The sequence below is a fragment of the Haemorhous mexicanus genome, chromosome 9, assembly GCF_027477595.1.
Source record: "Haemorhous mexicanus isolate bHaeMex1 chromosome 9, bHaeMex1.pri, whole genome shotgun sequence".
Classification (NCBI taxonomy): Eukaryota; Metazoa; Chordata; class Aves; order Passeriformes; family Fringillidae; genus Haemorhous; species Haemorhous mexicanus.
The window spans coordinates 8,815,683-8,843,068 of record NC_082349.1 but is presented as its reverse complement, the minus strand read 5'-3'; the positions used below and the strand labels follow the sequence as shown (position 1 = coordinate 8,843,068).

Here is a 27,386-nt window from a genome sequence, read left to right as displayed (position 1 = left end):
GCAGTGCAACAGCACACATCAGGTCTAGCTGGCATTTTCACTACTGCTGCTAAAAAGCCTTCTGAAAGTAAAGACTGCAACAAAACATTAAAGATTCACAAGGCAGTACTATAATCTTTTAAATTTTAAGGTAAAGTTAAATTTCATACAAATAAACTTCCAAAAATATTTTGCAAACTCTGGCATATGGCTATGATACATTATGTACAAATAAAATATCAGAATGGTTACATTTTATTGCTTTTTTTTCTTTATTTGGTTAAGGATTTATACAGTAATGTATAAAAGGGTATGGGAAGTGGCAAGAAGCAAGTGTTGGCTTCTTGTCCTCTCTGAAGCCAAGGGTGGTTGGTTTGGTTTTGTTTTTAAATACGGCATTTTCAAATGTCACATCAAAAGCATTTTGGTACTGGGTGGCATCTGCATTACCCAAACAGGATAGAAGAGCAACAGTGAAAGAAGCCTAGGAAATGGGTAACAGGGCTCCAATTTGTACATTCCTTTGCTGATTCATACTTCCAAAATACAATTATTGATAAAACATCCAGTCTAAAGTAATATAAAAGTCAACAATTACGAACTGGCTTCCTCATAAGCTGATGTTTCAGCGAGGTGGGAAATTTCAACTCACTAATCATGCAAAAAACTCTTAACAAGATCAGTGATATTTGTGAGCTAAATCACCCAACTTGGCCCTGATCTAGCTTGCAAGAGAGAATCCCCTCTGCAAAAGTCATTTTTCAATGTTCCAGAAGGTAATAAATACACTCTGAGTTTATATCCACTACTACGAGCAGATCTAAGTTCCTCTAGTAAGGAAACCTCACTTACAAACCATGTGTCAGTACAGAATGATGATGTGATTGCACATGCCTACACAGCTTTTTACATCCTTCTGTTGGCAAGGAGACAAAAAATAAAGGTACCAAGAAGGGATCACGGTCACAATAGCCAGGAAAGAGCTCACAAGTGTTCTCTGGGCCTTCCCACCTGCTCACACTCCTGGAGTGTATCAGAGCACCACTGAGATATGAACTGCTCAGGTGCTGCTCAGCAGGCTGCACTATAGGCTCTTACCTCTTAAGCATCTATTAAAGCTATTAAATATGTTCATTTAAAAAAAATAAATAGACAGGCTCATCTCACAAAATATAACCTGAATGCAACACAGCAAAGCCTAAACAACGCTGAAGTGAAAACTCAAGCTCTCGACAAGTTAATTGCTCCTGTAGGCTCATGATATAAAAACACTTTCAACTCTTCCCTTTAAAAATACATCCTGTTATAGATGGGCATGACTTACCCTTCCTGCTTTCCTCTGACTGAGGCCAAATTTATTCATGGATATAGTCAGTAAAAATCAAAAATTTAGCTGAATCTCTTAAACCCCCATTCCAGGCTCAGTCTCTCATTACAAACAGCTTACTACCAACACAGCCCCTGACACAACTTCTCCTTAAATATGCATAATTTACTCTATCTCAAATATTTACAAGCAGAAGCAGCCCATCTTCACAAGACAGATTTTCCTTCTGCTCTACATAAAGTGCAGCTCTCTAATTTAAGGCAAATTTCAGTGAAATATAAAACCATAGTTTTATTTTAGTATGTACACATTTTAAATTATAAGCAATAATTCCCTTGAAAAGGGAATAACGAGAGGAAAATGTTTCCAAGTTTGGGAATTTTCTGGATTTTAACAAAGTCCCAATATTATGTCCTGTCGACATATAAATTTGTAAATTTCTTTTCAATAAATGCAACTGAAAAAAAGAGGTGGCAATGTGTACGTAATTTAGCTCCAAAGATCAGTAAAACACTGGGAAAGTGCAGCCATAGTTTTTCATGTCCTGTAGATTCCTTTAGCTACAGTAACATCCACCAACATCACACTCCTAAACATATACCCTATAGACCTAATGCTAATCTCAGTTCTTTTAATGTGTATTTCTCATCTCCATCTGTGTCAAACTCCTTAAAGCTCTGTGACTCTTGGGCCGTGGTGCCAAACAGCTTTTGAAGGTCTTTGTATGAGAGTTTTCCATCAGCATCTGCAGGTGCTTTTTCAAACAGTTTCTGAAGATCTGCAAAGAGAACAAGGACTGAGAAACAGCTCCTCTAAGTACACAGGAATATCCTATAAGCTGCTTTCCCACTTTCACAACACTGTCTCTTAGTACCCAGTGATTACATACAGCATCCCTGAGTGAGGAGTTTGCCTCCTATGCTGGTAACAGTTTAGGAGAAAAAAGCATGAACATTTCTGGATTAAATTACACTAAATCTGTAAAAAGTAAATCCCTATTTCGGGCTACAACTAACAGCCCATTTGACAACCACTAACTGCATACAGATGCAGTTATCCCCCACAAAAGCAAGCTCTGAATGACTGTTGCTATACCAACAGGATAGATGATACAAAGGGAAAAGTGTCTATTCACTTCCTGATGCAAAGAGTTGCCCTTTCAGGAGCTGAAGAGACTGAACGGCAAGATCCAGAAACCATTCATCTGACCAGGCAGTGTTCTCTTGGAAAAAAAAATAAAACACAGAACAGAAAAAAGCCCCAAAACATACACACTCATAGCTACTTCTTTTTCCTTCAGCATGTTAATTCTGCCCTTGACTCTTCTTACAGTCTCTGGGGCACTCAATGTAATACTCTGGTACTCAAAACAATTATAATCAATTATAATTCACTAAAAATGCACACTTCTGCTTAAATATTACTTTCTTTTACATGCTCTTCTTTCCTTTTTTTTAAAATTGTTTAAAAAAAAAAAAAAAAAAAAAACCAAAACATTGTCCTCAAGCTCTTAAAATTGACCTCACACCTCCCAGAATGTTTATACTTATCCTCTCCTAAACACTTACATGAAATACTCAGAAGAAAAGGTCAGCCTAAAAAGGACATACCTTCGATGCTGGAAATTCCTGCTAAGGACAGATGGCTCAGCTGCCCATTTCTCTCTGTGTTGTCACCAGATGACCTTGAAGCCACCCTTGAAAGGTCTGTGGGCTTTGCTGTAGTACTCTGGCTACTTTCAACTGTTACAAAACAATTTCTATTAGTCTTACTAATTCCACAGAATTACACCAAATAAAAATCCAATAAAACTGATTTTTTTTAATCACTGTAGCTCTAAGGGATAAGACTATTTCAGAATGTAGCAATATTGTAGCTGCAATATTTCAGAATGTAGCAGTGTTACCCCTTTTTACTTTAATTGAAAGAACAGTCACACAGCTTTAATCTTCCATTCTGTACTAGGAGGTGTGTATTTATAAACTCCCATACAAAGAATGACTTGGGAGTGTTTTCTACTCCCCACTCGGAGGGTGCTGAAGATGCTTCATTAAGCAAATTGCATCTGCCCAGCTGGGTTGCCTTCACCTTATCAATACCAATATTCCCCAACAAGAAGGTGTAAATTTCCAAGCACCTGCTTGGAATGAACAAGCAGCACAGTTCTATTGTAAAGAAGTATTTAAAAATCTGATGTTCAGCAAAGTGCAGAACTGAAGTCAGCAGAGGCAGAGACCTTTCCTCACTGTTACACTTACATATCAAAAAAGCAAAACCAGATGTTACTGGGTATAAATTTCTACAGTTAATCACGGCCTGCCCTCAAACACCAGCTACTGATCCACGTGAATCCTGCCAAACACTTTTTAAGTCACCTTCAAACTTTTGGAATCATACACAGTTTTCTGGTTTAGCAACTTCAGTTTCCTACCACTTTAACTAAAAAAGCCTTCATCAAAATCTTAAGGAACAGTCTAATTATCCACCTTAATTAGTTACTCTTTGAATTACACAGGGAACCTCCAGGTTCATGATTACTGTTACAAGACATTCTTACCATTCTTTGATGCCTCAATGGGTCTGTCATTTTCTGACTTGCTTGTGAGTGCACTGATCAGCTGAAGAGTCTCTTTTAGTTTTGATACCTGAGGATCTCTAGTTCCTGCTTCCTGCATATGTACCAAAAAAAAAAAATCTTAAAATGCACCTCTTCAGTAAATGCAGAAGACCAGAAAAGGTAGTATGTCAGTACTTTTGACTGACTTTGAGGTATCCAGGCTGATCAAGTTTAAAATTAAAAACAAGATTTAAGAACAATAAATAAATAAATACATAAATAAATAAACAAACAACCTATAGGAAGATACAATGAATAAATTCACATGGTCTGTAGGAAAACAACAGAATCAGTACCTCAACCTGAAAAACAGGCAATTATTTTGCATACACTCATTTCAAAAGAATCTGATGTTTACTTTCTCTATTTCCTACAGAAAAGAGCAAGACACTGGAAAGCTGTAATATAAAACAGTCAAGCATACTTGGAGTGAACACTTATACATTAACTAAACGGCTTCATTGTTTCAAAGGTTTGTCTGCAGTAGTGAATACCTTATGCAGGAGCCACTGCATCTCTGCTAAAATAAAACCCCCATATTTTTTAATCTGCAGCTCCCTTACTCTATTCATTGGTACATTCCCAGTGACAGGTTGAGTTCACATCAATGCAAGCCCAGAACTGACAGTGCAGCCTGCTCACTCACCCACCTTCTTTCCAGCAGATGGAAACTAAACTCAGCAGCATCCCCTCCTATCCCCAGCCCACAGTTTGGCCATTCAGTTATACTCACTCCCAGCCAGTGATGGACCATTACTGAGAGGGGCTTTCAGCAAGTCCTTGACTCTGTTAGTGCCTCTTTGCAGACCTTTGCTCAATTAAGGTCCATTTAAACATCTTTAGAAAGACAATTACATGCTCTACTAATCCAGTGTAATTTGTATTTCCTTACTTTACCTTCAGTTCTTTATTTGACTGAGTTTCACTATCTAGTTGATCTTCATTTTCCACTTTTAGAGAGGTAGTTGCATTATTCCCCTAGAGAAAAAAACAGAGCAGAGTTTATTCATGTCCTTTTTATTTTCTACAACAAAGTTTCTTTCTTTCAAATTTGGTAAACATTAAGCAGAGATAAACCGGGGAAGATACATTATAGAATAAACATGAAGTCATAAAAATGGGTTATATAATTTACCACAGCAACGTCAGCATGTGCCTTTATTGCTAAACATACAGAACATGTTCTCACAGACTGGCCCCAGCGTGGCCCACAGAAAACACTGGAAGAATTTATGAAGGAGAATTTATGAACTTATTTAGGAGGTTTTTTTATTATTGGGTTTTTCTAGAATTTAACCACTGTTGAACAAATGCAGAGTCCCACTTAGCTCCTCAGTGGGTCTTAACAGATCTATGCCAGAGTGATTCCTAAAACACAGCTCAGTTTGTGAAACATGCTTCATAAAACAACCACTCAGCTCTTAAATGTCATAGTGTTTTGGACACTTTCCTGTAGATATTGCAGGAAAGAGATGAAATACTGCTTCTGAGACACTCATAATGCTGGTTATCTGTTCAGGAACAAACTCCAGCCTTTTATAAATGAACTCCTAAGTATCTCAAGTTTCACTCTGACACTTTCTTGAGTTAGCTCTGAAAAGCTATATCTGCAGTGTAAGGGAAGTAGTAGCCTGAGGAGACACCCATAGCCGTCAAACACTTACCACGATGGTGGATGAGTTTTCTCTTTTGTCCAGATTTTTCACAACCAGGGGAGAGTTTTCCAACAGCGTAACTTTCCGGCTGAGGTTGCCAATGGCTGAATCCACATTTAGAAGCTTGATGTCATTCAACTTTTGGTACACCACTACAGTATTATTTAGCTGTTCCAAAGCTGCATGCAGTGCCTGGCTTTCCTGAAATATAAACAGAGCACGTGTCAGTTTACCCAACCTCTGCAGCAACTCCTGCTATTAACAACATGACTGACCCAGTTTAACTGAGCAGACTTCAGGCTGGCTCTCCACTGACACCACTGAAAACATCCAACTGGAAGCTTCCAGAAAGTTATTTTAACTTTCTAAAAGTTTGAAACTGAGATTGTTCCCCAGGGCTACCTCTTTGTTGTTAATATAATCACTTCAGTTGTGCAGTGAACAGAGAAAGCCTATTCATCTCATTTTCCAGGTCAAGCTTTGTAAGCACAACAATGATTTTTTCCCAAGAAAGCATGTACAGGGCATATTTATATACAGGATTCATTTTTGAAGAAGATATTGACTGTATTAAATGTAAGTAAGTGCAGTCATTCTGTTCCAAACCATTCAGCTAAACACCTACACATTAACCTTTTTCTTTTCTTTTTTTTGGTTGCTGAATTACTGTTTTCCACACCTCATTACAGTGAGAGTGACTCAGTACATGCCACTCCCAAGTTTGCTCAGATTAGCAAATACCTGACATAAAATCCACTCCACTAAAAGCCTTTAACTTATTTTCATTTACTTTAGCAAAGCACACCTGTAATTTGTCAGATATTGGTTTCACTCTTTTTACTCCTCACTCATCAGAACACAAGAAAACCCCATTCTCAGACCAGGGCACTTTCCTGTTTGCACATACACAGGAACAAACTAGAGCAAAAGTATCTTATTATTTGCTTTAAAGGGTGCTATCTGCATTGTCTTGATAAAAAACATACTTTTTGCACACTACAGTACTGCAAAACACATGAGTAAGTTACATATCCATGACACTTGTACCAAAATTCCTTATGCAAGGGAGAAAAATACCTTTTTGCAGTATTCTGTCTGATTTCCCTCAGTCCTTGGCACAACAGTGGAAGCAAGTGAAGGCAGCTGTTTTAATTCCTTCTAAGGAAAGAAGTAGAAAATTGCGTTACAAAATCCCTGTGAATAAGTGGTTAATAACTGGAAGACTGTAGCTAAGGATGTTTTGTTACAAGTACAGTCACTCAGGTCTGCTGTGCAAGCAGTATCTTAACTAGGCTAATAGTTAAACACTTAAGGTCCAAATTTATTTTCATTAAACCCCCCTAATTAACTCTTTCCCATTTAATGAAGTATTATGATACACATTTCACTGCTACCATACACGCTGCCATATCTGCAATGTTTTTAGAGCACCCACTGACTGAATCAAGCTTAATTATGTGTCTAATTTAGATTTTATCTGCAAAAATTCTGGTATTGCAGTTTAGCTCAAAAACTGTAATTATTAGTTCAGTTTGTTAATGCCAAGTGAGAGGTCAGAATAAACACAGTGAGTAGTTTCTGCTGAAGACAGTCTGTCATTTCATCCTCACATAGATTCTTAATTCAACCAACAAACTATATAGATATTCTGACATCCCCAAACTTCAAGCATTTCTTTAACTTGCTTCATATTAGGCAGTGTGAAAGCAGTGCATTTTTCTTACCACATCATTCTGGAGTACTTCTATGGATTTCTTGTATTCCTCAATAGCTGTCTGTATATTTTCAACATCATGAGCCACACTGGTAAGGGTGCTACCTATGTTGGCTACAGTCTGCAATAAAAAAGATGACAGAAAGCTCAGCCTTCCCCAAACTCCACTGTCCCAAAGTACCAATCAGCTAAACACAATGTTTTGTTAGTGAAACTGCAGGCAGACTGCCACAAAATCAAGCACGTGACATTGAAGAATTTGGAAGATTTTTACACTCAAAACTGTAAACTACACCCAATGCAACCTGGAGGACCTCAGGACACCTTCAGCACCCTCCAGCACTAAGGACAAAAGCCACTGCCCAAGAGGAATTCCCTCAGTAATCCCTCAGGATTTTAACAACAACAGGCATCCTTATTTCCAGGAATGGTACCTACAAGGAAAAAGGCTCAAGAAAACCAAATCCCACATAAGAAAGGCAATCTTGTCATAGGATCACTTAGGTTGGCAAGGACCTCTAAGACCAAGTCCAGCTGTTAACTCAGCAATGCCAAGTCTACCACTAATCCACGTCCCCAAGCTCCTATCCATGTCCTTCAAATACCCTCAGGGATGGCAACTGCAGTAACTCCCTGTGCAGCCTGCTCCACTGTTTGACAACCCATTCAGTGAAGAAATTTTTCCTGTAATCCAATCTAAACCTTCACTGGCACAGCTTTAGGTTATTTCCTCTAGTCCTATCCCTTGTCACTTGAGAGAACAGCCTGACCCCCCCCCAGCTGGCTGCAACCTCCTTTCATGGAGCTGTAAAGAGTGATAAGGTCCCCCCTGAGCCTCCTTTTCTCCAAGCTAAACACCCCCAGCTTCTCCTCCTCAGACTTGTGCTCCAGACCCTTGCCCAGCTCCACTGTCCTTCTCTGGACCCTCTCCAGCCCCTTAATGTCCTTCCTCAATTGAGGGGCCCAGAACTGGGCACAGGATTCAAGGTGTGGCCTCTCTAGTGCCCAGTACAGGAGGACAATCACTGCCCTGGTCCTGCTGGCCACACTCCTCCTGACAACAACATGCCTTCAGACTTGCTTCTGACTAGGACACAGTGAAAATCCAGCCTGCTTGTAGCAGCCAATAAGGAGCTTAGGGAACAGCTTTGTACTCCTCTCAGAAAGAGAAATCCTGGCAGCCCCATCAGCCAAACCACACTCATTGCTTTGCATATCACTCTCTTGTTAATTATACATTAATTTTGTAGGGATAGGAAATGAGATGTGGCAACCTATAATGCCACAAGGGCTGGACTAACATTAGGTGTTAGCCCAACATAAATGTTTATTGGTAAATAAACAGAACTGCCATGGAATAACCAGGCACATTTCAAGAAGCCATTCTTTTAACCTAAATAAACAGGACAGTTCTCTGGTAAAGAATGCTGAGTAAGGCACACAGTCAGACATCATATTAACAGAAAGCAATAAAGTTTGTTTTCCAATTTAAAAAGCTAAACAAACCACATATTTGCATGCAGGTATAAAACTTTATCCAAGTGTCTCATGTGATATTAATATCAGCAACTTGAAGGAAAGCAACCAGAAAGATCAGCTCCAAGGTACCCATGGGACAGCATAAGACAAACAAATGCATCTCCAAAAGGGACAAACAAAGCCTTTAAATTTTTAACCTACTACACATCATCACAGGACCATGCCATTTATGAAGTCAAATTTTAAAGACAGGAGAGGCAAATATTCCTTGCAACTCAGGTAGCTCCTGCTGTCAGTGCTGTCCCCAAGAACCCAGCTGCAGCTTAACACACAGAACACATTTAGTGATAGCCACATTTACAGAATTTACCTTCTGAAGTTTCTCTACTGTGAGGGGAAGAGAAATCAGGTCAGCAGCAGATTTTATATTGTTTTTGAGATGATTTACTGTTGAGGTCAATAGTGATATCTAAAACCAAAAAAAAAGAACTTAGAATTAGGTAACACAATCCTGATGTTGACCTACCCTATACTGATGGCTTAATGTGTAACATTAAAACATAAGACAACACAAAATTATACATGTACATACAAAAACCACCCCTGTCTCTAGGTTAGAAATCCTGCCTAGGCTACATTAAACATATTCTGCCTCCTGCAAAAGAGCAAGTTTTTATTTAACTCTTTTTTAAAACCAAATGAAAGCCACAGAAAACCCTCCTTTTCAGTCAGGTATCCTCTGCCAGTTTTACATTCATCCTCTTAGAAAGAGGCTGTTACCCAAGAAAGACTTTAAAAATTGTGCAAGCAGTCTTCATGTGGAGGAAACCACCAACTTCTGTACTTAGCAACAAAACCTGTCTGGCAAAACCCAGCAAAGCCATGCAACCTCTCCAGCTGAGCGATGGGCAAAGTCGCACCTATCATCCAAACCCTCTGCTACACAAGTGGAACAGAGACTAAAATTCACTTTCTTCTGGTTAAAAACCAAAATTGTTTTGCATGTTGAGGAAAAGATCCTAATTTTACATTAGATCAATGTAAACCAGCTGGCATGCAGACTCTCTAGCTAACAGCTGTGAACACCAGCTGAGGTTATTCCCAGCAGCATATCCCAACAATTCACAGATAAAAAAAAACAGCAAGAAACTTTTGATCCCCCGAAGATCAGGCTCAGAGTGTAACCAGATCCTGAAGTAACTTGAGGGCCTGCAAGAACCGTGTGCAAGTATCCTTAACAGCCAGGTGCAGGTAAGAGCATTTTAAGTCTCATGAAGAGCCAGAATAACTGTAGCTAAAACAGTGAGATGCTAAAGAAAGCAAATCAAATTTTCAGATGTGCCCCAGTAAGCACTTAACCACCACAAGGGACTGAAGAAAAATCAATCTAAGCAGGCACCTCAGTACTCTAACAAATTAAACCAGAGCACCTGGGTCAAGAAGAGTTCCCCCCACACACACGTCTTGATACCAGTCTTGATACCATTCACCTTGAGCAGCTCTGAACTTTTACCCTCCAGGGGCAGAAATTTCAGTAAAAGCCTTGCTGGATGCTTCATTTGAAGTGTGAGTTAACAGAGCATTTGAAGTGTGAGCAAAGAGCTCTCTGGTAAGTGGCTTAGTTCTAGCCCCATCAACAGAGCCAAGATTTACAGCAGCTCAGAGGCTGAGTGTGTGTTAGCAGCTTTTATATTCACAGGACACCAGGCCTTAGTTTATAGCAACAGGAGCTTGCTCTGAGTCAGGTAACTCTTCTCCACACTTACAAAACATTCTCAGAAATTTGAAATGTCAAATCTCCCATCATAAACATCACAACTATTTGGCAGGAAAATTAAGAATTGCACAGTTCTTGGGTTCTTTTAAATTCTGCCTGAACTCCCTCCACTGGTTATGCAATTTCTCCTCTTGTGATCAGTCTCCAGCCCAGCTGGATGCTCAAGCTGTTTTTTGCTTGTTTATAAGGAGGTTTATACTCTATTTGAACTTTAAAAATAAAAGCTACGTATATGGCCACAGAAGTCCTTAGATAAAATTAATTTCCATTAAAAAGAACTGAATGGAATATTTTATTATTTTTCAAAACCAAGGACTGATTCCCTCTCACCTGTTTATTGATCTCTGTGATATTGATCCAAATTTTACTCAGCCCCAGGTCTCCAGTCTCAATTTGCTCTAGCTGCTTTTGGTTCTGCACCAAATCTTCATTCAGTTTAGGAATTTCTTGGAATGATGTCTTTTGATTAGATTCCACTAAAAGAACAAAAAAATAATTAAAAGCAAACCAAAACAAAAATCCAGGAAAATAACACTAAAAGGCATAAAACAAATTACAAGCAGCAACATCTACAACAGTGAAAGAAGGCAATAATGGTTTCTATATACAGGTTTATTGCCAGTCTGGATTCAGTGTTTGCCCAGAATGACAGCTATTTTTTTGTTTTAAGAGTACCAATATCTGCAGAGAGAACCCAGAGAGACTGTACTAAATTTAACACTTTGCACAGTCCTGTCATTCTGGCAAACCTCAGCAGGTCTTTATTTAGTGCAGTTATTTTGCATTACCTCCACAGGGGAACATGAAATAGTAATGGGCCTGTGAATAAAGAGTTGCCAACAGTCCCAGGGCAAAGGAGGCAGGTGAAATGAACCTCAGTGCCCTTTTCAAGCCTGTGGAGGGGCTGCTGACAATGAAGTGAATTCCAAGGAGATTAATGTAATTAGTTGCTCTGTGTGACAGAAGGAAACTGAAAAAATAATGTATAAGCTCATGCACTAATGCTGTTGGTAAACAAATCAGTAAACAAGGTCCTTGGAAATTAAGTCAATTATTACTGCAATTAATATTACAGGAAAGGGGAAACATGCAGCTGAAAGCAATTCCAGTGAGCCTCAGAAATGCAGCTCTTCCAGATCTGCAGTGACTAAGCTGTTTAGCTGTGCTGTGAGGCAATCCTAAATCCCTAAGTCTGAGAAACAAATAAGCAAAGGTTTTGAGACGAAGATGACAGAGTTCTCCAAAATCTGCACGTCCACCCTGTAAGGCAGCACTGGAAGGCTCCACAACAATCAGCCCTCTTCAGAGGGGACTGCCAAGAGCAGGGGGACCTGTGTGACGTGTAGCTGGCAGATCCCAGGACAAACTCCCAAGTGTGACCCATCCAGTCAAAAGGAGAAGCCCAAACACCTAAAACTGGAAACCTGTGCATATTCAGAAACCCACCTCACTTCTCTTTAGGCAAGTTCTAAAAATACTTTCTAGGTGCAAAGAAATCTGCACTGGATCAAGCCAAGGTCCAAACAACACTTCTGGGTAAGTAAGACTTTGAAAGGTGTATTTTAGCCAAAACAGACTGAGAACTAATTTCTGCATTTGACACAAGCAGTTCACACTAAATCTCATGTTTTCATAGGCTCTTGTAGACAAATTATTTTTCATTTTGTCACTCTCACTGTGAACAGTGGGACTCCACTTGAAGTTTTTTGCAGCACTAGGAAGGTTAAATGCCACATGTTCTTAGCATCATTGGTGACAACTGAAGGGAAAACACTACATGACTTCCTCCTGTTCCAAACATACTTGATGTAAAGGAGTCGTGTTTATAAAAAGCACTCATCCCATGCTTACTTTGTGCAAAGGATGGCAGAACAAACCAAATACTGTCACAAACACCTGCTCTTATGGGGGAAAAAGTCTGGATGAAGATTCAGAGAAAGGTTCTTTTTCCAAACTTGCTGTGTGACAGATGGGTCACCTGCCTTTGTTTCTCTGCTCACCCACACATTTCACCAAGGCAAAATGTTACCTTTGAGAACCAGGGTATTCTTGCTGCCTGGTTTTTTTGTTCTTGTATTTAAATGCTGTGCCTCATTATGAGGCTCCCATCCAGCTCCTAGGCATGGTATTATGATGGCAAGGAAATGTGACATGTTTATCACCAGGCAAAGCATTAAATGCACAGCTTTTCTACCAGAGCTATTAAGAGGAAAACAAGGCCATCTGTAATTGCCAGACAGGGAGAACACGCTCAGGGAGAACAGCTGCTTTAACAAAGAGCTCTGTGTTGAACAGGAATGATGAAACTTAACTACACCAAAGCCAACAAATGCTGTCCTCGTGCAAAACTTTCACCAGCAGCACACCCTTTAAGGGGAGCAGTCCACAAAGAGCAGCAGTTGCTGACCCAGAACACAGAAACAGCCACAAAGCAACACTTGGAACTGGAGGTATCCTCTAGAACTGGTGGACAGCAACTACAGCTAACTTGTTGAGTTCAGTATCAGTTCATACAAAAGCACATCTATCAGCAATTCTCTCACACCCAGGCAGCCTGTTCACCTTGGCAGACAACTCCCACCTCACATGCCTGAACAGGAACACCTAAACACCAACACCAAAGAATTTCTACACGCACTTCCTCAATGCCTCTTTTATCACAACCAAGGTAACACCTTTGCTTACCTTTTTCAATCTACACAGGATTTCAAACACTACTAACATAAGGCACCAAAACACATCTTGTGTCCAGAGGTGAGGTGTAGAGAGCCAAGAGCATACCTTACATGCACATATCACCATTTGTTCTACCTCAGCCTACAGAAATTATTATATTGAAAATCTTGACGTGGGAATCCCGACATGGACGGACAAAACCTGAGTTTTACAAGCAAAACACTTCATCCTAACTCCCCACTTCAAAGTATTAAACTCTGCACCACATTTAACTTAACATTAACTCTATACCACACATGACCCAACGTAAAAGTTGAACAAGAACAGGTCAGTGCAAGCAAAATAAACATTCAGAGAATACAGAGAGAAAACACAGTACTGAAGCAACATTCAAATGGCAGTAATTCCATAGCAAGTATCAGAGGTTTTATAAGAGTTCAAGACAAGACCATAATTTTTCTTAATTTTTTTTTTCAGAATTCCCTAGACTGCTTTGACAGGTCTGATCAGAACTTTTTCTTTGGAAGAGAGCACTCTGAAGACCAAAGTCAGGAATTTTAGAAATGTATACACAAGCAACCACAGGCCCACCCAGTCCAGTGACCCCGCTCCTCAGAAGATACAGAGCAGGCAAGAATATCTAGCATTCACCTAGTCTGTGTTCTTGGCTCAGAGCACTCCTCAATTCAGATGTTATTTGTCTACTCAGTATTTTCAGACGTTGACTGAGCAGGCAAGCAACTAAAGCTCTTCATACTGCCCAAAGAAAATGTGAAATAGTAGTTACATTCATACTTACTAGTTCGAAACTTCTCCTTTATTGCATCCAAATCCTCCTTGAGAGCCACCTGCATCCAGACTAAGCCAACACACGCGACCACACAAGCAGCAAGAATGACAAACGCACATAAAGGGTAACAGAACCTGCAGCACCGCAGGTAGTCTCCCCTGCGGAAAACAAAGTAACAGCTTGTGAATATACAGCAGTGCCTAGAAAAGTGTTATTTTAAATGCTACAAAGTAAGGGACAGCATTGTAACAGCATACATTTTGGCTGACAAGGGCTAACAAAGAGCATTTTCAGGAATAAATAAGGCTATAAAGTCAGGTCACGGCTCTATTCAGTTTATCCTCAGTAGGCACATCAAACGTATTTAAAAGCAGCTGTCAGGTTTCCTTTACTAAAATATCCTGCTCTGCTGACATAAACTTATGCCAGGCACATCTGCTTGATAGCTTGAAAAACACACTTCGAGACAAGGCATTACCATAATGTTAGGGACAAGTACTTCTAGAGCGTTCTGAATTGTGAAAGCCCAGGTTTCCCTGAGACATGCTTACTTTCAAGTATGCACAGAGGCCCATCATTAATGCTCTTACTTAACTGCAAAGCTTATTTACTGGCAAAAGCACAGCACGTCCCCGAGAAAACCAGCACTGTGCCAGCCCGCAGGACGGTGCCATGCTGAGCACACACACACGGGTAACTGTGCCCAGCATGTCCCCCAAGTTTAGTCCACCAGGACTTGTGCTGCGTGGAGCATAAAACAGAAAAAAAAAAAAATAAAAAGACAGAGGATGGTTCAGTGGGAGCTGTACCCGGCTGTAGCCGGGGGTTGGAACTAGATGATATTTAAGGTCCCTTCTAAGCCAAGCCACTCTACGACCCGATGATACTTCTATCCCCAAACAGGGTCGGACACGCTCAGTGCAGCTCCGGGTGTCCCCTGGCAGTCCCCAGTCTCACACGCCCCCTTTTAGCCCCAGCTGCGAACCCGACCCGCCCCGCCGCGGAGCCGGGGCAGGACCCGTCCGAGCGGGGCCCCGCAGCGCCCGGCACTCACTTTCCGCAGCGGCCCCGCGCTCCTGCGAACTCGTCCTCCTCGGAGCTGGACTCGGAGTCGGAGGCGGGCGGCTCGGTGCGCAGCAGCCGGTGGCCCGAGCCCTTCTTGGCGGGCTTCTTCCTGCGGCCGTCGGCGGCCAGGCCGATGAGGGCGTTCAGCTCCTTCCGCTTCTTCATCCTCTTGTGGGGCGGCGGCGCGGCCGGCGGCTGGCTCCCGCCCGCCTCCTCCTCCTTCTCCTCGGCCGCCGCCGCCGCCAGCGCGCCCCGGCTCGCCAGCCTGCGGCCCGGCGGCGGCTACAGGCGCTCCGCGGGGCCGCGGCTGTTGCTCCCCCGCCGGCCCCGCGGCGGCTCGCCCGGCCCCGCGGCAGCCGCCCGCCCCGCCCGCGCCATGGCCGCTCGGGCCGCGCCGCGCCCGCCTGCCAGCAAGCCGCGCTCCCACTGGCCGCCGCGGGACCGCCCCGCGCGGGGCGCCGGGCGCGGGCAGGGCCGCGGGTTCGAGTCCCGCCCCCGGCGGGTGGCACGGGCGGGGAAGGGGGCCGTGAGGCCTGGCGGGGCACGGCCCGGTTGGTGCCCACCGGTCTCGGCGGGAGCTGCTGCTCGCTGAGACAGCGGTGGCAGGGAAGCGATGTTGCCCGGCAGCTGCCTGCCCTCCACCTGCTGTGCCAAAGCTGCTGGGCTACCCGGCCCTCGGCTGAGGCACGGCATCGCCAGCCCGGCACAGTGCGGCATTCCCCGCGCTCGCTGTCCCGGCCGGCGCTGGGATGCGGCTCACAGTGCCGGCAGCGGGGAGGGAGACAGGGAAGGAGAGCGGGAGCTGTCAGCCGGGATGCGGGATGGGAATGGGTGGAGATGAGGGTGAGACCTCGTGAGGCAGGAATAGGTGATGAAGACCTCGGGAGGAGGAATCCCAGGATACGGTCTTTCCCTCTCTCTTCAGCCTGAGGTCCCGGCACGGAGCTAGCCCGGGCCGGCGGCGGGGACTCGGAGCGGGCAGCAGCTCCCAACCCGTGCGGAGGCGAGCGGAGCGTTCCCGCGGGATGCTCCTTTTCCTTTCCCTTCCCTCCCAACAAGCGCTGCCGTGATTTGGCAGCCGCTCGGACTCTGGACCTGCCTCTCCGCCCCGCATTGGCTGCCGCGGCCGGTGCCGCCGGGGCGCTGGGGGACACCGGAGGCAGCGGCTGGCGGCTCTCACCGGGACCATGAAGCTCTTGTGGCTGGGCGTGGATATCTCCAGGGTTCTGCACCTGGCCGCCGTGTTCTGCCTGACCTGCGTGCTGCTGAAAGCCATCCAGCTGTTCCACCGCCGGCGGGAGCTGCTGCGGGCGCTGGCCGACTTCCCCGGGCACCCGACCCACTGGCTCTTCGGCCACGTCCACGAGGTGGGGGAGAGCCGGGTCTGCGCTGCCGGGAGCGGGGGGAGTGCGGGGAGCAGCTTTCCCGAGGGGCGTGTGGGAGTGATGCTGGTGAGACTTGTCCCCGTGGTCCGGGGGAATTGCTGGGCGGGTGAGAGGTGGGGATCCCTTTTCCCAGCCAGACCAACGTGCTTTCCCTGCCTGTGATGCTTAGCAAGAGCATGGCTCACGCAGAGCTCCGCAGGCTGCTGCGGACTGCACGGTGGAAGAGGGTGGTGGCTGGCTCGCAAGTAAAGAGCGGTAACGCGGTGTGGCATAGGCAAGGTCATGCTGGGCTGAGAGCTGGCATCGGTGCCGGAGGCAGCCGAGCCGCGCTGCTCTGTCCCGGGACAGGCTCCAGTGTCACCTCTCTGCTCCTCTGACAGCCAGGGCAGGGCCCCTGCAGCTCTCCCTGCGGCGCCGAGCTGATCAGATGCTGAGCAGTTGCTCGCTGCTCCCGTTATCCAGAGGCACTATCTCTCCCCTGGCAGCTTGCGTCGGCCTCGTGGCCAGGTGAACCTGACAGTTGATCGTTCTGAGCCACTTTTCAGCCACAAAACACATCACCAGCATTGCATCCAGCACAGGGGCCGTGTATCTTCTTACAATTGCATTAACGTCATGAGTAACTAAATCCACATACATAAGCGAGCCTGGTTCTGGTCACTGGTGTCAGGGATGATTATTCCCCGAGGTATGCACTTGCCCACACAGATCACCATGGATGCCTTGGCAAACAGATTATCACAACTCAGCAGCAGCAGCCTCACGAGCTTGCCTGATGCAAAAGGTTTTTCCGTATGTGCTAAATCTGCCTAAAATCACCTTGCCCTCTACAGGGCTCTGCTGATGTCCTGCCGTGGCCACCTCTGTAGCACATTAAATAGCTGGCACCCTGAAAAGTGTCTGGGAAACCAGGAGCAGACCTCACAGGACTTGTCTCTGTGCTGTGGCAGTGCCAGTTTTGCTGTGCTGGACAGGACAAGCAGTCTTTTGGCAATGTAAGCAAGAAGATGGGCCAGTTCAGAGCTTTGTTACACTGCCAGTTAGACTTTAAAACTGCAATTAAATAAAGTGTGTTATTCTGTTTGTTAGTTGTGACTATTTGTCCTGGAAGGAGATTTAACCATTTGTGCCAATCACTTGCTCTCATCATGCCTAGGTTGCTTGTGTTTCAACTTTTACCTCAGACAATGTTTGTGTGAGAATTCCTTTTTTGAAGATTTAATAATTTGCTGATTAACACTGCTGAATTCCCCAAAGCCTAACAGTTCATCAAGCCAGCAAAGAAACTGGCAATGCTCTGGGCACACACCGAATACAAAGTTTGCACACACCTCAAGGTGGACCTGTGAGCTGTATTCAGGGAGAGCACCGACATTTCCTGTTCTGCTGATTTAACTGATTGTTTCCCAATTTTGATCCAGGCCGGTTTAAAATCTCAAACGTATTTGTCATGCTCAGGGTGGATCTCCTATGAATACATCACTTTGTTTTAAAACATTCTCTGGGTATTAGTCTCTGCTTATCAAAATCACTCAGTAGAAATGACATTAAAATATCGGGAAGAGGTTGTTTAGAGCTGTTCAGTCTCACTGCAGCAGCACGACTTAGTTAAACCCAGACTGCCAGCCCTGAGCTGACCAAACTGACTCCCCAAGGCCGGGGTTGGTGGGAAGCAGAAGAGAGCAGGGTCACTGCCCTGCTGGCCCAGGGAGGGTGTCAGTCCCTCGGCAGCCCTTTGTCCACTTCTGCCTGTGTGGGAGGAGCCAGCCCCCTCTGGCTGCAGGCAGCACACCCTCATGCTCAGATTTCAGCTCCTGTGTTCTCTCTTTCATTTGCAATCAGTGTATCGTCATTAAAAATGCCCTTAAGCCTCTTCCCGGATGCTTTTAGTGTTGGATCCATTTCAAAACTTGCATTTCAGCATGAGATCAGGCAATTACCTTTCTTTCTTAGACCCGAATGGGGTTTATACTTTTCTTTTCAAGCCCCAGGGGAAAAAGTAGTAGAAGTAATGGGCTTTCATGCAGAGCCAGGTGGCCGGAGCCATGATTAAGGCGTGAGAGCTTTCAATTCCTCTGCAGCTCACAGAACTTTACCCCCTCTGCTCCAGGAGTGCTTGGTGCAGCAGGTTACTCACCTTGAGGGTAACCTCTCTTCTCAAATAAACCCATTCAATCCTCTGCCAGCACAGGGGTGGTTCTTGATAGCACAAGCTAAAGTGCTGCTCCAAAACAAGGTTGGATGCAAAGGCTTCTAGGATTAGGACTTCTGCAAGTGAGACTTGCTCAGCATCTCCCAGTTACTTTCCATTAGGTTTTTTGTGATTCACAACAGGAGAAGCACAGGCAGCTGTATCAAAGGGACTTTCACATGTTCAGGTGTCACTTAACTAAAGGCACTGTGCCAAGCCCTGCTTCTGCTGGCATTTGCTGAAGGGGTGGGTGCTGAGGAGAGCTGCCTCCTTTTGCCCCAAAACTTGATCCCTGAAGTCAGAGAAATTGAGTGTTCTATTTATTAAGTTCAAAATCTTGACCATGAGTGAACAAAGTTGAGCTTTCTGTAATAACTGGTTGTAGTTCATAATTCTGCTGAATGTGGGAGACACATGGGATGTGCTGCAGGGACACCCCAGCTTGTGAGGAAGGGGGGGTTCAGTCTTGGAGCTGAACTTGGACACGGCCCTGGCAGACACCTCATGACTCAGGAGTATCCTCTCCAAGACAGGCCACCTGTGGCTGATTATTTGATGTGGGTGATTATTTGAGTATGAGCCATGTCCTGGGTTGAGAAACACCAGCCAGACTAAAAGCTGAGCTGAGCTAACTCAGCACCAGAGCAACTGTGCAAATATTCACTTGATACAGCCAATAGGGTGACTTTGAGGGTGATTTCTGCACCAGTATGCTGATTTAATTAATCTTCAAGTCAAAGCAGCAGCAGCAGCAGCTCTGTCAGACCCAGCTTACCAAAATCCTTCCCCCTGCATATCAGCCCAGAGTAGTTTCTCTTCAAAGAAAAAAGAATCTTACATGGCTTTGTCTCTGTGGTTTTCTTCCTCTGTCTGTGATTGTGGATCTTTCCACTTATTTTTTGTCTGTTTGCTGTACACAACGACATCAGCTGTAAAAGCAATAAAGCAGAGATTACTTGGGAGTGAACCTGCCACTGCTGCTGATATGGAAGCTGGTGCTCATGCTGCTCTTCAGATTGCAGCTTCCAAGGACGGGAGATAAATCTTTCCAGGAGCACCAGCTCTTCCTTGCCTGTAAAATTCAATTCCCAGAAATCAATGAATTCTTAATATAATGTTATTAACCAGTGTTCCCTTCTCTGTACAATCCATTGGTGACTTTGGACTAATTCTGTTCAATTTTTCCTGGACGCTGGCCTTCTCCACTGAAATGTCTGGAGGGGGCTGTGGTTTCCCACAGCTGCACTGGGGCTAGCAGTGATGCTGTTGGCTGCTGCATTTTCTCCCTGCTGTAGGGTGCTAATTGATCAGCCATGTGCAACTGAGAGTGTACTTGCATGCCACAAAATGCAGTTGCTGTCTGGGGCAAATCTGTCTTCTATGGAGTGGCCATGGAAAAAGAGCAGATAACACATATGAGCTGATAGGCATCATCATGGTGCCCAAGGATGTTCTCTAGCTTAAGGTCAAGTGATAAGGAAGAATTATTTTATAGGAGCTTTAAAAGTAGCAAACATGTCTACTTCCCATGCTTTGCAGACATGGATGAAAAATACCTTGTTTATCCTTACCTGGTTTTGTGCTCAGAAAGACAATGAGCTTTTAAGACAGTGTATTGGGAGATTATAGATATAATTTTTTTTCCCTCCAAATCTGTATATTCTTTCTCTTTTTTCTTTTCCTGAACTAGTTTCTCAAGGAGGAAGAGGTGCTGGACAAGGTAGAACTCTGGACCCAGAAGTACCCACTTGCTCACCCTATGTGGTTTGGGAGTTTCTCAGCATTCCTGGTTATCACTGATCCTGACTATGCCAAGGTTCTGTTGGGCAGAGGAGGTGAGAGATTATGGTTTCAGCTGGGGAGCAGCAATCCCAGCCTGCAGATTTCCCATGCCAGCCTTAAAATTTACAGCAGGGCAGGGTTTCACACAGAGGTTTCCTTGGAGAAATCATCTAAAGGCATGGAGAGATACCACTCCTTCATGCTGTGCCCTGAGTGCTTCAGGCACAGGGCTTCAGGGCTGACCTGACTCCAAATCCATTGCTGGAAAATCAGACTTCAAGTGCTCCTTGAAAATTTAACTAGTCAGTGCCTGGTCCCAGCAAGGAAAAACCACTTGGGAGCTTTTTTCTAGGTTCAGAGTTTTGGCTCCTACTGCAGAGAAGTATCTTTAGTGCATTAAGAAGAAAAGGTGCTGAACAGTGATGTCTGAGAGGGTTAATCATTTATCACGCTGCACAGACTTTGGACTACCAATATTCTTGTTTTTTCCAGTGTGAGCATCTGCTTTTATATGTCTTTATTGCTGCTGGCAGAGACAAAGTTATTTTGTCTTGAAATACTGGGAGTTCTGCAGGGATGCCACTGATTTTGCTTCATACCCAAAAGTGGGAGCCTAGAGGGAGCTTTCAGCTGCAAACCTGGATTCATGATATTAAAACATTTACCATTTTATTTTCTCTACTTTTTTTTTTACAGATCCCAAGGATAACATCAGCTATAAATACCTTGTCCCATGGATTGGTATGTATTCCCAGGGCTTTGCCTGCAAGGAATGATTCTGAAATCAGCCAAAAACATGCTATAAATAAACAGCATTGTACCTGTTCCTTGATGGAGTTACAGCTAAAAGCTTCCTGAAATGATTACATTTACAGAAAATGGTGCTATGTAGTTCTATTTATTTTCAAGGAAGGAAAGTTCAAACACAACATTTGTACAAATACTTATATGTCCATAGATAGCAAAGACTGGTGATGGGGGAAGCTTAAATTCATTGGAGGACTGATGAAAAATACATCTGCTGTTCTGAATTTCTCTTTTCCAGTAGTGTTGGTGCTTCTTCTCAGAGACACCACTGTGCCATTTTGGTGAGCAGGGCTTTGCTCAGATCTGGGAACCCTGTAGCTGATGGCAGCATTTGGAAATACCCTCTCACAGCAGCTCAGATAGCAGATTTAATCACACTCCGTGCAGGCTGAGGCTGTGTCTGCAGACAGCTGAGAGCAGCCTGCTTGTGCCCAGCTAACCATGCCTTGCCTGTGTTTCCCCAGGGAATGGGTTGCTGATCTTACATGGGCCCAAATGGCACCAACACAGGAAACTCCTGACCCCAGGGTTTCACTATGACGTCTTGAAGCCGCATGTGGCCCTGATGGCAGAGTCTACAAACGTGATGCTGGTAGGACTCATGACTCCCTGCCCTGTTTGCTTTTCCCCATCCTGTCTGGTTAGGAGGTAAATGCTGGAGTGAGTTTTTCCTTATCTGGTAGTTGTAAGGACACACTGTGTCCTGGTGGTCAATCTTTCTGAGTCGCCCCAAATCCCTGCCCTTGAGCTGGAAGGGATGAGCATCCTTTGGAAGGGATGAGCAGGCTGAGCCTCCCTGCAATGACAGTGTCTCTGGTACTGCCTTGGGATCTGTGGCTGAGATTTCAGGATTGATGTTAGTGCCACTCCATGCATGATCTCAGTTCCAACAGCAACTTCTTATAAGGTGTTTGTCTAAATAAGGAATTGAGGTAAATAAATGTAATTTACTTTGCAGGTTTTGAGTTTTATTTGGAGGATTTTGGTGAATCTGCCAAAAATAAAGGTTGGAGCACAGCTATACTGTGACCTAAGGTCAAAGGGTATTATTTGCTGTCAACATACCTATGACTGGACTGCAGTCCCTGCCAGGGATTATGGCTCATAAACAGTGAAAATGCATTGTTCTTCAATCCACTGGTGCTGGGCAGGATGGAAACCAGTAGGAATTACACCAGGCTTTGTGCATATGAACTGGAGGAGTATGGATGCTGGATCAATTCCTTCTTCTTCACCTCCCTTACTCCAACCTCCCTGGCAGCTTCAAATAGGTCCTGGCTGGATTCCTCCTAGTGGCCCAGGGAGCAGCCAGGAGCCGGGGGCTGGAGAGCCGGGGAGCTTTTGCAAGGCTCAGGAGTGCTTGGGAGTTAGAAATTCCTTGTGCACAACGCCAGTTGTCTGAGCCCGTGCCACCAGGTGGCAATCGTAGCATGTGCTACGGACGTGCATCTGTCCCCATAAGGCTGGTTTGGTGCTGTGGAGCTCAGATGTCACCGTGCTCCTCTCTCCCCTCCCTTTCTCAGCTTTTAAGCCCACTCGTTCCTTACAGCCTCGAGGGGACAGAGGATTCATCATCACTTCGTGTCTGCTGGGGAAGAGAGGCAGGATTTAAAGTTTCTCTAGGAGTGCCCTATGTGAAGAGTTGAGCAAGAGCTCCTGTATTACTTGCTGGCAAAACACACTGGCACAGAGATCATGTGACAGAGAAAACCTTGCTCTAAAGTTTGTGTCTTGGGCACAAAGCTCAAATGTGCTCAAGAAGGCACCCAGTGGAACCCAATCCCAGTATATGCTGCTCCTGTACAGAAAAATACACTATGTCCTAAGAAAGATTTGGGTAACTCCCCATCACCCAGAAATGCACCTGTCCGGGACTTCTTTAAGGTGCTCTTGCCTCAGGATGGGCTGTAGCCAGGCTCACCACCACCAGGATCCAAGAATAGCAGCTGCCTGAGGCAAATCTCATATTAACCATCCCACTCTTGACTTCTCTTCTCTGGGATTTTGCTGGCAACTAGCAAAAATTTCTCTGGGATGTATCTCTATCTGAGCACTCATTTAACCAGGAGGTGACTGCAGATCATGCAGAGCTGACCCTTATCTTCTCAATTCTGTCTCCTTTGTGTCCTAGGATAAGTGGGAAAAGCTGATAGCAGATGGGAAGCCAGTGGAGCTCTTTGAGCACGTCAGCCTGATGACTCTCGATAGCATCATGAAATGTGCCTTCAGTTGTCACAGCGACTGCCAGACCAACAGGTCAGTGCTGGCTGCCCCAAACCCTGGCAGGAAATTTGCAGCTCAGAAAGGAAATGGGCAAATTGCTTGTCACTGTGCTCCCAAGTTTACAAGCTTCCTATTTCCCTCTCTCCAGGAAAAACACCTACATCCAGGCTGTCTACGACCTCTGCCACATGGTGCACCAGCGCCTCCGCATCTTCCCCTACCACAATGACATCATTTACTGGCTCAGCCCCCATGGGTTTCAGTTCAGGAAGGCCTGCAGGATTGCTCATGAGCACACAGGTATTCCCTGCTGGCATCCTCTCCCAAGACTTTGGACGGAGGCAGTCAGGTTTTCTCCTTGCCTGTGCAGTGAATCCTGCCCAGAGGCTCAGAGCTAAGATCCAAGCAGGGCATCAGCTTGTAGTAGTGATCTGATCTAGAAAAGAAGCAAAGGGATCTCTCAGCTCCTGGGTCATTAAACTGGACTAGTGGAGGAATTGCCCTCTGGAAATTCTCCTGTAAAATGGCCAGAAACTGGTGAGACAAGGAATGGGCACTGCAGGCAACACCAGTGCAAAGAATGATTTTCCATTCCAAGCCAGGTGTGATTTAAATGCATGAGGGGTGTGTAAAGTAGGCTGAGAAGTCCAGGGTGAACAAAGAAAAGGATGACAATATCCATGGCATTTGGGGCCATGCTACTGGAAAAACCAAAGTGCCTGGGATGCAGAAGCACAGGTCAAATACATATGGGCTGAGCAGTGCTCATCTCCTTGAGTGTGGTTTGCATTCAAACCACAAAGTTTGAGACGACTTTTTGGGATGACTTTTTGAGATGCATTCAAATTTTGCAGCTTGGCATCTCCTGGCCGTGCTGAACTTTAACCCTTTCTGTCCCAGACAAGGTGATCCACGAGCGAAAGGAATCCCTTAAAGATGAACGGGAATTTGAAAAGATCCAGAAGAGGAGACATTTGGACTTCTTGGACATTCTGCTGTGTGCTAAAGTGAGTGGCAAGGAGCACAGAGTGCAAAAGCAAGTCAGTCTTTGCAGGGGTGCCACAAGCCACCAGAGACCCTCAGGACTGCACAAGCCATTAAAAAAAATTAGTCCAGTCCCACCCAATTGAAGAGAGGTCAAGGTGATCCAGTTTTCCATTGCTGAAGTGTTGGCAGTGTCTTTTTGGGTATACAGCATGCAGAGGGATTCTGTAGTCCTGGTGGTTTAATACAGGGCGGGGGAAAGAGATTTAAAAGTAAAGGGAAAGGAGCTCTGAAATCAGTGTGAACAATTGATTTTGTTTACATGTATTCCACAGGCATCATCACACCCCTTTTGCAATAGCTGAAAGAATATAATGGCCCCTACTGGGATATTTGCTTATTTATATATATATATATATATATATATATATATATATATATATATATATATATATATATATATATTTGTATGTGTTATATATATATTTGTATGTGTTGTACTGTAGTATATATATATATATATAAGTTTTATTTGTATGGGCCACTGAGGGTGTCTCTGGACTGTTAGGATGAGAATGGAGCTGCACTGTCTGATGAGGACCTGCGTGCTGAGGTGGACACATTCATGTTTGAGGGCCACGACACGACAGCCAGCGGCATCTCCTGGCTTTTTTACTGCCTGGCAACCCACCCTGAGCACCAGCAACGCTGCAGGGAGGAGATCCAGGGCATCCTGGGGGACCGGGGGACGATCCAGTGGTAAGGGTGCTCCATTTCCTCTGCTGGTCTCTCTTTTCCTATCGCTGCCATTTCGAAGTGAGCAATGTCTTCAAGGCTCCAAAGCTGGGGGTGCTAAAGGTTGCTGCATGCACAGGGACTTCACAGATCCTTCAGCTAGGTCTGCCCCCCCTGAAAGGGACATCCTGGATGCCATCCAGAATGGATGGGCCTGGGCCACCAGCACGGCTCTTTGCTGCCTCCTGTTTTCTCACCACAGGACATCATAGATGTGCTTTTCATTTTTCCCTGTCCCTTTGCACTTGAGCTTGTTCAGTGGTTGTTCAGAGGTGTGCTGGCATCCCTAGCCAGCTGTGGCTGGGCATTGTCCCTCTGTTCTGTTGCAGTCTGCTCAGGGGCTGGGTGGCTGTGGGTGAAGGAACCTCCCAGCACAGGCAGTGGGGAGAGTGTGGGGCTCAGCCTGTCTGTCCCAACAGGGAGGACCTGGGCAAGATGTCTTACAGCACCATGTGCATCAAGGAGAGCCTGCGCCTTTACCCGCCCGTGCCGGGCGTGTCCCGGCAGCTCAGCAAGCCCATCACCTTCCCCGACGGACGCACTCTGCCCGAAGGTCTGTACATCCCCCTCCTGCTGCACAGGCCTCTGCTCTCAGGCACCAGCTGCATCCTCCCTGCCACAGATGTTCAGGCAGGCCTGTGCAGATGTTGGCTTGTTTCTTTGTCAGTGAGCCCTTTTCTCCTCCTCAATTGTTTTCCAGGCAGCATCACTGCAATAAGCATTTACCTCATTCACAGAAACCCTGATGTATGGAAAGATCCTTTGGTGAGTTTTCTTTTGATCTCCTAATAATTCTTTCCCTTTGTGATGTGCCTCTTCCCATGTACCCTTCACCTGTTAGCGCGAGAGAAGAATTCTCTCTCTGCTATGGGGTTCTTCATAAATTAAGGGGCGTCACATTTCTCAAGAAACCAGTCAGTAGTGTGTTCTTTAAATAATCACTTTTTCTTGCTGCATATTCTTAATTCCCAGGTGTTTGACCCTCTGCGTTTTTCCCCAGAGAATGTCTCTGGCAGGCACTCTCACGCCTTTCTGCCTTTTTCTGCTGGATTGAGGTAAAGGGAACTGAACACTGAATGAGTCATGGGCAGAGACAACCACCTGCAGTCCTGGCCCTGCAGAATTACGTAGTTAAATAGTTAAATGAGCTCCTGATATTCCTCTCAATTCCTCCTGCTCAGCCCGTGCCTCTGGGGCCCCCTGAGCTGCAGAAGGGGAGGATGTGTGCTGGTGTGGGAGGGCTGGGATGGGCTGTGGGGTTTGCTGTGCCCAAGACTGGGATGGGCTGTAGGGTTTGCAGTGGGATGGGCTGTGGGGTTTGCTGTGGGATGGGCTGTGGGGTTTGCAGTGCCCAGCACTGGATGGAGCTGGTGAGCTGCTCCCTTTCCCTGCAGGAATTGCATCGGGCAGCAGTTTGCCATGAACGAGATGAAGGTGGCGCTGGCTCTGACCCTGCTGCGCTTCGAGCTCCTGCCTGACCCTGCCACGCCTCCCCTCAAAATAACTCGGATCATCCTTCGCTCCAAGAACGGGATCCACCTGTATTTAAAGAAAATCTGCTGATGCTGCCAGACATCCTGCCTTCACCAGAGGGAGGGACCGAGCAGATGACGGGGCAGTGTGTCTCTGGGGTAGAAGTGCAGGGCAGGATCTGGGAATGAGGAGTCCTGATTTCTGTGCTTCATCCACAGGCTGGAAGCCCTTTTCAGGCGAGGCCCAGGTGTCTGGGATGCCACTGCACAGACCCATCTGCTCCAGGGTACTGATCTGAGAGCAGCCAGGCACGGCCACGCTGACTGTCCCCTTGCACTGCCATAAGAGCGGGCCTGGCCTGGTCTGGGAACATCTGCAGGTCCCACCAGCCTCCTTCTTACCAAATCCTACCTTCACACTCGTGCCCTGGCCAAATCTGTGACCATTTCCAGCCCTGCTCTGTCATCAGCACCTTCCTCAGTGCCTAGAGGTCAGCCCTCTTCTCCTGCAGTGGGGACAGCTGTGACAGACCTCTGTCTCACTTCTCACACTCAGTGGGCCTCTGATTTGTTGAAAGCACTGATTCCAGTTTGGGCTCTGAAATCATGCCCAAACTGCAAAATATTCTGTAATTTTTGTCTTAATAAACAAGTAATTTTTCCTGCAA

The 27,386-nt window shown here is 45.3% G+C and overlaps 2 protein-coding genes across 3 annotated transcripts; one reads left to right on the top strand and one right to left on the bottom strand.

Moving 5' to 3' along the window:
- Nucleotides 1–227: 227 nt before the first annotated feature.
- Nucleotides 228–15,347, bottom strand: EFCAB14 (EF-hand calcium binding domain 14). 2 transcript variants are annotated; one of them, XM_059853878.1, is made up of 11 exons: nt 15,069–15,347; nt 14,024–14,172; nt 10,879–11,024; nt 9,142–9,240; nt 7,303–7,413; nt 6,656–6,733; nt 5,588–5,779; nt 4,821–4,901; nt 3,864–3,975; nt 2,917–3,048; nt 228–2,084 (listed from the first exon to the last, which is right to left on the bottom strand). In XM_059853878.1, exons 1-11 carry the CDS (start codon nt 15,242–15,244, stop codon nt 1,909–1,911), a joined length of 1,452 nt encoding a protein of 483 aa, XP_059709861.1. In that variant the 5' UTR covers nt 15,245–15,347; the 3' UTR covers nt 228–1,908. The 2 variants fall into 2 exon arrangements, with proteins under 2 accessions (XP_059709861.1, XP_059709860.1); XM_059853877.1 differs by having other exon boundaries at nt 6,656–6,736; nt 15,069–15,343.
- A 371-nt stretch (nt 15,348–15,718) lies between these two features.
- On the top strand, nt 15,719–27,386 carry LOC132330977 (cytochrome P450 4B1-like). The gene is made up of 12 exons (XM_059853876.1): nt 15,719–16,446; nt 20,346–20,490; nt 21,134–21,178; nt 21,709–21,836; nt 23,376–23,500; nt 23,616–23,767; nt 24,368–24,474; nt 25,020–25,210; nt 25,666–25,799; nt 25,947–26,011; nt 26,219–26,301; nt 26,641–27,386. Exons 1-12 carry the CDS (start codon nt 16,267–16,269, stop codon nt 26,807–26,809), a joined length of 1,524 nt encoding a protein of 507 aa, XP_059709859.1. The 5' UTR covers nt 15,719–16,266; the 3' UTR covers nt 26,810–27,386.

Coding starts and splice junctions, on each gene's coding strand:
- LOC132330977 (XM_059853876.1), top strand. CDS start 16,267: ATGAAGCTCTTGTGGCTGGGCGTGGATATCTCCAGGGTTCTGCACCTG. Junction 20,491..21,133: donor GGTTCTGTTGGGCAGAGGAG/GTGAGAGATTAT, acceptor TTTTTTTTACAG/ATCCCAAGGATAACATCAGC. Junction 23,501..23,615: donor AGCGACTGCCAGACCAACAG/GTCAGTGCTGGC, acceptor CCCTCTCTCCAG/GAAAAACACCTACATCCAGG.
- EFCAB14 (XM_059853877.1), bottom strand. CDS start 15,244: ATGAAGAAGCGGAAGGAGCTGAACGCCCTCATCGGCCTGGCCGCCGAC. Junction 4,902..5,587: donor AAAACTCATCCACCATCGTG/GTAAGTGTTTGA, acceptor TTTTTTCTCTAG/GGGAATAATGCAACTACCTC. Junction 2,085..2,916: donor AGGAATTTCCAGCATCGAAG/GTATGTCCTTTT, acceptor TTCTCTTTGCAG/ATCTTCAGAAACTGTTTGAA.